This window comes from Convolutriloba macropyga, chromosome 3 (assembly GCF_964194025.1).
Source record: "Convolutriloba macropyga chromosome 3, txConMacr16.3, whole genome shotgun sequence".
NCBI classification, from domain to species: domain Eukaryota; kingdom Metazoa; phylum Xenacoelomorpha; order Acoela; family Convolutidae; genus Convolutriloba; species Convolutriloba macropyga.
The window spans coordinates 41,706,784-41,719,347 of NC_134470.1; the positions used below are offsets into that span (position 1 = coordinate 41,706,784).

General features: G+C 34.1%; 1 protein-coding gene across 2 annotated transcripts in view; it reads left to right on the forward strand.

Annotated features, from left to right (window-relative positions):
- The first annotated feature begins 2,180 nt into the window (after positions 1-2,180).
- Positions 2,181-12,564, forward strand: part of LOC142337068 (uncharacterized) — a 119,292-nt gene continuing 108,908 nt past the window's right edge. The window contains exon 1 of one of the 2 annotated variants that reach the window (XM_075386134.1): positions 2,181-2,504. In XM_075386134.1, coding sequence (XP_075242249.1) covers positions 2,211-2,504 — 294 coding nt within the window. In that variant the 5' untranslated portion in view covers positions 2,181-2,210. The remainder of the gene's footprint in view (positions 2,505-12,564) is intronic. The other variant, XM_075386133.1, reaches the window with a different exon arrangement.

A 12,564-nucleotide genomic window follows, 5' to 3' on the forward strand; every position in this document is an offset into this window, starting at 1 on the left:
AACCACCCAATTTAGTGGATAGAGCCGCAATTAGCGTTGGTGAGTTAAGTGAGATGAAACACAGAATCGAGGAACAACAAAAAAAGATTGACAACAGCGAAATGCTGGGAACAGCCGGGGCTCGGCTCGAAGAGGAGCTCCGGCAGTTAAAACTTGAAAGTCAAAGATTAGGTGATCAATTGCTGGAGACCAAGCGGCAACTTGAATACGCTGGGAATCAGCGGGAGTCCTGCAGGAGGCAGGTGGAAACATTGAAGAAAGAGTTGGAGAAGGTTACAAATTTAGCCGAAACAAAAACAAGGGAATGTATCGCTCTGGTGGACGAGCGGGAGTGCTTAGCTCGGGAGTTGGAGAATGCCGAGATAGACAATAGAAAGCTAAGGGGTAGAGTAAAAACAGAGCAAACCTCAAAGAAGGTCATGCAGAGGAGGCTGGAGGCGATCAACGCGCAGAACCCGTTCAGTCGACCTCCAAACTTTTACGAACTTCTATTCCTTCCACAGGGGGCCACAACCAGTATTATCCAGAAACATTACAAAACGTTGGCAATGCTCTGTCATCCGGACAAGGGTGGTCATGAGGACATGTTCAAAATCATTCTTCAAGCAAAGAAAATCATGGAAGACGAAGAGGCCCGTAATATTTATGACAAGTACGGGATTGAAAAAGCACAAGAATATATGAACTCGAAAATGGACATTCGAAACTCTTGCTGTGTGAGTGAGTGGAACACTCACATTTTCTAAGAGGGAGGCAGTATAGTGAACCATAATGTATGACATGCTCATAAATTACATATTAAACGCATAATTCGAAATTTTCACAATTAAATAGGAGAACAAAAAGAGATGGTTACTAAAAGTAAACCGGATTTTAACAATATAGAGAAGGCATCATAAATAATTATGGGAATCATCATGGAATTTCATCTTGACGGGACACGTCAAGGAATGTTTGTTCATGACGGGATTCGTCAAGCAGGTAATCCTGTTATCTGTTAGTTTAACTAACAGGGACCCGTGCGGTAGAAAATAACTATGAGAAAATCCCATAGAGATTAACGAAAATGGGTAAAAATAACCTAAGATTAATTAACCATTGATAGGACTGAAACCAAAGAACATATTCAAAACTAAACCTTACACAATCGAGCTGCCTCTCTTTAATTGCTTTACAGTTCTCATCTTCACAAAATTTCTAATGTTTACAAGCAATAGTTCTAACTTTGTATTAAACTGATTGTGCATATATATCTGTTCAATTAATTTCAAGTCTGAAACTTGGAAAATTTTCCTCAGTAACTCCGAGGTTTAAAGTGCTTAAGAATAACATCCAACCCAAACCGTAACCGTAAACAGTGCACGGATATTACAGGTACAAAAAGAATTTATGACACGGACGACAACTTTAGCGCACTTATGGTCATAAATCACTCCTCCCGCTCTTTCGGCGTGCAATGCCAGGGCGTTTTGTTGGTTTAAGAAATGTTGGAGTGAGTTTCCATTTATTGGTGTAGTTAGAATCATAGCTCTCTGCTTAGAATCATAGCTCTCTGCAGTTTTTCTACGTGACAATTTAATAGCTCTATTTGTTTCAAATTTTCGAACATACCGCGAAAATCCCACACAAAGTTGATCTAGCTTTGTGTCCCTGAGATCTGTCTGAGGTATATATGTTGGTGAAAACTTACGTACTCCGGCTATAGAACACGTACCTTCATATAGTAAATCTTTGTGATAATAGAGCACGTGAGCGTCGGGGGCAAAAAATATGCAACGGTGGCGGGCGTTAGGGTTAGGGGAGAAGTTAGGAACTTTCACTTTGCATTAGTATTACGGTTGATCAGTTGCTGTTATACCTGTTTTAAACGAAATGTCGCTATGGGGAAGATAAATCAAACCAAAGTTTCAGTTTATTTTTCAAGGCTTATTGTGCGTGGGAATTTATTTGATCATATTAATCGCTTATTTGTAACCTGTTTCTATCCAGTTGTGGGTAGGCCGTCAATCGAGACTACTCTCCGACAGTATACCGGTTGTTTGCTTTGTTTTTCCCAAAGCGTTGATTGAGTTCAAATCAAGAATATGGTATAGGATGGCAATATTTATTGCAAAATTTCCCCTCGGGACAAGCGCATGTCACACAAAATAACGAAATCGCCAACAACTGCGCTAAACTTTTTTGGATGAATATATTTTCAGAAATAAGTAATGGGCGATGCTGTCCATTTGAACACGGACATAAAATTTGGTCCAGAAGTGGAGGCACTATTGAAGTCTTATTCTGGTGTGAGTGTGGCCGATTACGACACAGTGTTGATAGTTGCTCATCTTGTCAAGACTCAGTTGTCTCAGATTGTGTCCAAGTGTTCACACTTTGCAGAGTTGCGACGGAGCAGAGTGCTAGAGTTGGAAGATGTTTTGTTTATGCTTGCAAAAGATGAGCCAAAGTTTCCAAGGATTGTGAAACACTTGATTTTCAAAGACAAGCAGGCCAAGTTGAAGGTGAGCACTAATTTTGTAAAATGATAAGTAATAATATAGAACTTTCATTTGTTCACGCATTTATATGCATCTATAAAAAGCGCTAACACGCGAGCTGATTATTTTTTAGCTTAATTGTTGCAGCCTGCCAGTATATGTTTTTATGTTGCGTTTGGGATCTTTTCCGTTTGTGCCCCCCCAGCTTAGTGGGTGCATATTATTTGCAACCCCCAGACGCACGTGCAATATTTTTACATAATGATTTACTATGTAATAACACGTGCTCTGTAACTGGGGAGCATAACGTACTGGGGGGCACAAACGGAAAAGATCCATGCGTTTGTTTTTGAGTTTTTGTTGGAGTCAATCAATAAAACTTGAAAAAACTATTTATTCAAAAAAGAATAAATTATTTATTGAAACTCAAATACTCGTTTCTGATTGGATAAAATTATATTTATTATTTTCCCTTCTAGAAATACGCTAAAACCTTTCCTTTCACTCTTTAGTTGGTTCCTTCAGAGTCAGACCTGATATAACAATAAAGTATATGAATCTCTCTCTACTCCTCTCGTGAAATATATTTGAGACTAAGTCTAGATAGCAGCATTGGGGCCCGTGCTCTATCCACTAGTACTCCCATCGAAGAGTTACAGACTAGATTCATAGAACTTTAATTAGTCAGGTAAGCCTTAAAATTGTTATTATTCTTGAGACGACCATAAGACAGTTCCAGAAGTATCCTATTGAAAGGTAAGCTCAGAACACGTCTTATCTGGTGCGACCAGTGTTGGTAGCATTCAGAGAACCAACCAATATTAGTATAGTATTAACCAATAGCATGGATAACGATATATCGTTAACACCTTTCAGTATATCACCTGAATGTACACAAGAAAATAAACAGATAATACAAAAAATAAAAAAAAATTAAAAAACTAACCTATTCCTGGACACCAAACCAGTAACCCAACATACCTTAAATAAACACCACTTATCACACTATATACCCGCAATATGCCTACAACTGATCAACTAAACAAAAATTATATATTTCAATTAACCGACGAAAATAATAAAACAATAACACAGCATAATAACCATACAGAATACTCCTTAGAAGAAATAGTACGAATCTTCTTACATAACCATGAATTAAAGCAAGACAGAGATAAAATCACAACTATAAACCCAACAACCTACAAATTACTCAAAGATAGCACACCGTATTATAAAATAGTACCAGAAACAAATAACCCATCGATAAACGACACATTACGATCCCACATCAAAAGCTTTGGAAGTTGGTTAGCTAGAATAATTGAAATCAGGAAAGAAATCAATGAAGAAACAGCAATAGATATCTTGAAGATAGTATCAGAAATGTGCTATCTATTTTGGTTAGATAATATTGAATATCTTAATAATACACGATCCTTAATTGGAAAAGCATTCGAAAAGGAAATACCTTACCTAGAAAAAATAGTTACAACAACTCTGGGATCAAATACACACATCACCCTACTACGAAAATGTACTGCAAATTAGCTCAAATAGTATTAATTATATCAAAGCACAATACAAAAAAGTTAATATTTATGATAGAGAACAAACTGGATCACTATCAATGACAACACCAAAGAATATAACGTCCACTTCGACACCAAAAGAAAACCTTAAAGTACCATCGGAAAAACGGAAATCAACACTTATACCGGACACGAATCTGAATGCAAACCTATTCAATCATAAAAATAACAGTCGTGAACGCCTAAACGATACAGACGATGAAAGTGATTCATATCCACAAGTTGCAATGATAACAGATATAAAAGAAATAAAAAAAAAACAGAAAGTACAACAAAATCGCATTTATTTTGGATTTGGAAAAAATAACGAATACACCTATAAACCAGTAGTACCTTATATTACAAGTAATCACATTGCGACATCAAGCTTTAATGAAAACCAAAGTTCAAGAATAACAGAAGCATTTTTTAACAGACTTCTAGAAAATATGGAGAATAAGTTTAACAGAATGAGCGAAAACATCCAGCGAAAGCACGAAGCACAACTAAACAAAGCTTATGATCAAATACAACAGACAATAATTGAATTCAATACACAACAAAATCAAAGAAATGCAATAAATACACAAAATAGAAGAAGAACTGAAATAAACGGTCAGAGACAACAACAGTCTGAAAACACCGAAGTCCAGAATAATTCCATAACGGAACCGCCTTTACCATTTTACTAACAATTAACCTCAATGAGTATAAACGAAGGATCACAAATAGAAACCTTGAACTCAAATGGGTCAGTACCCACAACAATTAAACCATTTGACGGCACCGATCCTGGATATACAGTTGAAGAATATCTCAATAGTATCATTGCAGCAATGATATTCAGTATTGGTAGAGAACAGGTAAACAAACTTGGGCATCATCAGTGGAAAGTAAGAAGAGCAGCATTGATCTTACACACCTTACAAGGACCTGCTCAAAAATGGTATTCCACTTTACCAAGTGAAACCAAATTGGGTTGGGAACTATTCTGCAAAGAATTCTCGGATATGTTTGATTCTGAAAAATCTAAACAACAAGCTAAAATAGTGCTCCAACAAATTCAAAAACATACAAATGAATCATTAAGATCATTAGCATTAAGAATTGAAACATTAGTCAAAACAGCATATAGCTTATACACTGAAGATTACAAAAATAGTGTAATGAACCAAACTTTTATACGATGCTTAGACAATGAGCTAAAAACGGCAGCGTTGAAAGAACACGCAAATCATAAACCAACACCTCGAGAACCTGAAATACCATTTAAAACCTTACTAGATAAAATAGATCAAATGGACCTAACCAGGACTATCACTAACAACCATAAGCGATTGAAGTAAATCAAAGCACCAGTAACCAGCAAATAGACATTAATCAGATATAAGATATATGTAACAATACAGATAACCTAAACCGAAACAATCTTGATCAATTCGAAGACGCAGTCTGTAATGTATTGAATGGAACCAACAATACATATGATAAAAAAAATTTCAAAGGCAGACCAAAGTTTGCATTATTCTGCAGTTATTGTAGTTCACACGGTCATACCAAAGGTAGATGTTTCAAAAGACCACAGAGAGAACAACAAAATAAACCACGAGAAAGATCATTCTACGGTCACATGAGAAATAACCAGAATTTACCTAACAGACAAATAAATTCAACTAACGTCAACGGTAGACAATTACCTTCAACGTCACCTGTTTACAGTAACCACAGGAGTAGAACACCTAACCGAAACAGTAGGTACCCAAGCAACCAAAGTAATCGAACCTATAATAATAATAATAGTAGATACTCGAATAGACCATACAGTAATAATAGATCATGCAGCAACCATCGATCTTATAGTAATAATAGACCACAAAGCAGATATGACAACAATAACCGAAACAGATCAGTTATAACAGAAACAATAATAATCGAAACTATTCAAATAACAGGAATCGTAGTAACAGCTACCACAGAAATTCTAACCGTTCGGATTCAAATAATCGTAATAACCAAAGATACAATTCACGATCACCATACCAACATTCACGATCACCGTATCAATCCAGATCACCATATAATAGAGAAACTCTAATAGCAATAACGGAAGTAGATACCACAGCAACGATAGAAACAGAGGATCAAATAATCAAAACTACAGACAAAATAGTAATAACGCAAACCGAAATAATCATAAACCATACCATCGACAGAACGGAAATAGAATAAATAATATTGAAGACAAACCACACGATAATGGACAAGATCCACCTGGAATTGAAGAGTGCAATTACTCAACAGGTTCTTCGGATGAAGATCAGCAGATATTAAAAAAATTCTATAACGCCCATGAAAACACTTGCAACTCGATTAACACAATCGAATCAAATTCTACATGGATACTACCAATGTATCAATGCACAAGATTAGAAACCGATTTTACTAAACAGAAACCAATACTCGAAATTGATTGCCTGTTAGATTCAGGAGCCACACTCAATATCCTAAACGAAGACACATGGAACGAGTTAAAATACAATAATCCTCACCTTCAATCAACCAAATCAATTAAAACCCTGACTGCCGCAAATAATACAAAAATCGAAACCTTGGGAAATATAAATTTAAACGTGACACCGGAGAGAATCTCTAATAGTAGGAGTAATCCTCACCCAATTTTTAATATATTTTTCTATGTCACACAATGTAACCACAATATTCTTGGAACACCTTTCTTTAAAGAATATATTGAAACAATAAACGTGAATACAAATAAATTAACAATTTACACACTAACAGATATTGACAATGAAATCCATTTTTTTTCAAAATACAACCAAAGAATACCCGTATTACTCTAGAATATACCCTGTATACAACAAGGAAGCCCAATACTTCGAACCACACGAACACATATGTTTAACATTCCCAATTCCCATTTTCAAAAGAATGGAAAAATCAAGCGGAAAAATTCTGTACGGATCGTTACATTACTTTGAACCTATTAATAAATATCATAACCTATCAATCACCGATATTAAAGATTTAATCAAAGAAAAGGAGAATTTCGCAGACATTTACTTAATTAACAAAAATAACCATAAAATGATACTCAAAAATGAACTAATTGGATTTTTATACCAAAACACAACATTTAAAACGTTTCATATGGAAGTTTATCAAACAAACTCATTAGATCTTTTCCCAGCATTATATCACCTTACCTATGAAAATGAAAACGATATCAACGATATTCTTCAAATAAACATTGACGAAAGTATAAACCAAGTTGCAACATTCGAAAGAAAACCTAATTTCAAATGTAAATTTAATATCACCAAATACAATGACAAGGACAAAGAATTTATAAAAAATGTTTGATTTCCAACACTCTCACCTAACAAGAACAATTTGACAAAATAGTAGACATAATTTTGAAATACAGAAATGTATATGCTACAACAAAATTTGATGTTGGAAAAACAAAAGTAAAACTTAACCTACCTATGAAAAAAGATGCAATCTTCAAAAAGCAGAGAATCAGCAAAGTATCAATTCACTTAAGAGACAGAATTCACATATTACTTGACGTATTGAAAAAGTACGATATAATTTCACCAGTCAACAAAGAACAATTGTCCACAGGCAACACATTCACAAACACAGTGATCATCCTACGAAAAGGAGAATCACTAAAAATCGTCCTAGAAGCTAGATACTTGAACATTATGATAGACGAATCAAACTCCAACTGGCCAATAGAACCAGTAGATGTAGCATTAACCCGAATAAACGACACAATTTTCACAACAGCAGATCTGAACAGTGCATATAACCAAATTCCCTTAGATAACGAATCGATGAGATATACCCATTTCACGATTGGAAACGAACCGTATTGTTTTAAACGATTATTCTATGGAATATCAATTGGACCAGCAGCATTCGCTTCAATCCTTACTCATTTCTTATATCCTCTAATTCGGAAAGGAACAGTAATCACCTACGTAGACGATATCTTCATTCAAACAACAACGTACGACCAAATGTATGAAACATTGGAAGAATATCACAAAATACTACAAAAAGGAAACCTTAAAGCAGCACATGATAAAACTTACGTCCTGTCGAAGAAAGTAAAATTCCTTTGACACATAATTAGAAATAAGAAAATAAAACCTTTGACATCACGAATTGAAGGATTCCAAAAATTAGAGCCACCAAATAGCATGAAATCACTTCAAAGATACCTTGGAACCATAAATTTCTTAGCCAAATATGTATATGGAATGCAACCCATACTACAACCCCTCTATAAACTATTACATAAAGAAACAGAATTAAAATGGACAAAAGAACACCAAACAGTATTTGAGAAAATGAAACAAACGATAACCAAACAACTCGAAATTACAATGCCAGACACGAGTAAACCATTTTACATCATCACCGATGCTTCCAACACCGGAATCGGAGCAGCATTACTGCAACAACACCCAACAGAAAATAAATTGAACCTGGTATCAGCAAATTCACGATTATTTACACCTATCGAAATGAGACTATCAACTCTCATTCTGGAATGTAGAGCAATAAAAACCAAAATGGACCTTACATTAAAGATCACGACGATGACTATCTTCGATTATTAAATAACGTACATGCATCCAAACAACAATTTGACAATGTTAAAATAAATGACATCTACGACGAAAATACAAAAATCACCAATTCTTTACTAAAAGAAACGCAAATCCTAGACCCAGTACTACACAAAGTAAAAATGTGGAAAACAAATAATAATAAACCACATTTAGTCACACCAGAAATTCGAGGAAATAAAGGACTATTCGCATATTACAGAAAATTTAAGTCAATAGTGATAGAAGAAAACACCTCACTAATGACAATGCTCATCACAGTTAAGAAAAAATCACTAATACGAATTTGCCTACCACTCACACTACTACTATGTGCATTCTATGAAAACCATTGCATAGGTACAGTCACACAGGATTAGAAAAATAAAACGAAACCTGATGGAAAAATATTATTTCCCTAACCTCCATGCTTGGATCAAAATCTTACTAGCAGATTGTATCAAATGTCAAACAAATAAAATTTTTGCAAATAACCATAACAAAGCAAACACAGAACACCTTGCCTCAACAAAAACACATTTCAACGAAATGATCATGATAGATACAAAAGGACCAATAAACCCACCTTCTGACGGACATCAATATATTTTCGTAATAGTAGACGCATTTTCACATTTTGTCACCATTGTGCACCAAAAAATAACGCTTACTATGCGTATACAGCTTTATTCGAACATTGGTTCATGAAATTCTGACTACCAGAAGAACTACGATCAGACAACGGGTCGGAATATATTAACACCGAGCTTACACACCTGTGTAAATATTTTGAAATAAAGTTTAAACCAAGTACTACCTACTCACGTTTGACCAACGGTCTAGTAGAAGGAACAAGTCGTATTATTGGACAGTTCATAAGAACATTAGTAAATGGAAAATTCAATAATTGGTCATTAAAATCAAAATTCTTCCCATACGCCTATAATACACAATACCAAACTAGATTAGGAATGTCACCCTATGAAGTACTATTTAATCAGAAACCACGTAAACCAACACAAGTTAAATTGGGAACAACAACTGATGAACTTGGAAATTGTAATCCTTCAGATCAAAGCATCTGTAAAACACAACCTACACACACTCACCTAGAACAACAATTCAATCACACAAAACTTGCAAAATTGCGAAAAGGAACTTTTGCAAAATGGTTTTTAGATAAAGAAAAACAATTTAATGAAACTTATCAAACAATAACACGAATTCTACAGAATCGCAAAAAATTGACTGATGAAATGAATAGGAGAATTCGAACAGCCAAACCTTTACCAATCCGTACATTTGTACTTCTAACTAACCAACAACAAATAGACAGAGTATCGAAAAAACTAATACCCCTCAAGACAGGCCCATACCTAATAATTGAAAAACCATCTGATACTACATATATACTAGAGGACAAGAATTAAGAAAAAAATTACAATCCACAGAAATCATATAGTACCATACTATTCAAAAGAAAAACATTAAAGAGGAACTCAACAACTACTTGTTTGATAAAAACGTACCAACATTGAAACAACCAGAAAAAACAATAATAAAGAAAAACCGCATGGATCTTACACCAGAAACCGAAAAACCGGAAGCAAATTCACCATACAATTTAAGAAAAAGAAAAGTAAATTCAAAATAAAAGAAATTAATTCAAAACAGATTATAAATTAAAAAATAAACCTTGAAATAACTTACTAACCCCTTTTCTATATAGTTATCATCATTACTTATCCATAATTATTTCACTGAACAATTATTATCAGTAAATTTGAATTACACTTGGGTCATACCTTGATTCAAAAATGATTTATATTGGGTTATACCTTCATTGGGTCACACCTTGGGTCACACCTTCACTCTAAATTGATTTATTTTCTGTATTTGTGAAGACCAAATACTTTTTCTTTATTCCTTTCAACCCGAGTAATAGCTAACCATTTAGTTCTGAGACGATAATAAAATCTGCACATAACAGAATAATACAAGCAATATCACTCCATAAATTAATGTCTTAAAAGATCAAGAACTCGTATTTAGTTCACACTTGCTTTAATTCATATCACACTATCCTATTTTCACCGTTAGTATACACTAATAAACTGACCAATGCAATATACCATAATGCAAGCCTATGAACTGTTTAGCCGAATGAACTGTTTAGCCGAAAGTCGAGTAACTCATTTATTCAGTTAATATTTAATGACATTAGTGTCAACACTAGAAGCCTGTATTAATATTCAAGTCTGTATTAAATTATACATTCCACCGAATGGTCATCTAGTCGAACGGTCATTTCGTCGAATGATCGTTTGATCAAATTGAAGATTCGTAAATATAATGAATACACTTATTATTTGTAATAGAAACCCTTTTCACCACCTTCGTCATTATCTATTCTCACCTTCAGTAATCATTTTCAGTAATCATATTTAATCATCGTTTATTATGTGTTTACTTCATTCGGTAGTACATACCTTTTGCTAATACATACCTTCGTTATCGGTAAGATGTACCTTTTTCATCAACATCATGTTCAGTAATGTTCATTCATTATATGCTTACTTCACTTTTCTTCACTAACACCACTTGTGCTAATTCATTTCTGACTTAGTGCTAATTCATTTCTTCACTTATCCTATCATCAATTATGTGTTTAATTCACATGTTCAGTAATAATCACTTATTGTGTGTTTAACACTCAATCACTACAAACACCACTTCTACTAACACTTATTATGTGTTTCACACTCAACTTCTACTTACACCACCTCTATTCTATATCTCACTCATTTAAAAACGAAACAAAGGAATTTAATTCAAAATAATATAATACTACACACTACAATATAATACTACAAACTACAAATACACTAAAACAAGGAAATAAATCAACAATCTCAAATGTTGAAAAAGTTCAAATCTTCAAAAGTTCAAAAAGTTCAAAATGTTCTTCAATGATTAATTAACCAAAAAAAGTTCAGATCTTCAAAAGTTCAACAGTTCAAAATGTTCTTCAATGATTAATTAACCATGTTTCATCTTTCATCGTCAATTGTGAACTAGAACCCAAATTGTACAAATTGTAACTACTCTGTTGTAACTACTCTGTTGTAACTACTCAGTTGTAACTAGTCTGCACTATCTGCAGATACACCATCACACACCAGCGGCTTCTCATCGGTCACCAGCCGCTTCACATCGGTCACTTCACATCGGTCTCTTCTCGCCAGCCGCATCATCAGCCACACAATAATAATAATTGTTGTTCACTTATCTCCAACTGCATCATCAGTCATGTAATAATAAACGAATAACTAATAAACAATAACTTATAACTAATAAACAAAAAAGGATAACTAATCTACGAACAAAGACGAATCTACGAACTCATCTACGAATAATTTACTACAAGTATAAATAACACAAAAAATAATCTAATAGATAAAAGCTAACAACGAAAACATATAACAAATCATATAAACAATCCTATTATAAACTAATCTAATCTAATCTAATCTCATAATCGAACTATTCAAACTAAGCAAATGATAAAAATAAACAACTAATATATTCGTTAGTTGCCTTAAAAAGTCACTTATAAGAAGTAATCTCAAATCTGAATACACAATTGTATGTCAGTAAAAAGATAATCAGCAGAGCACCTCACCGAATATAATGATAATCAGCAGAACACCTCAGCTAGACATACACCAATAAACACAAAGAATCCAAACAATGACGGCACCGGCACTGGCACCGTCTAATGCCCAACCATCCGGGAACATCAGCTAGACACACGCAACTAACCTACACTAAACTAACTATATAACTAACGGTAAACTAGCTTAACTAACTAAA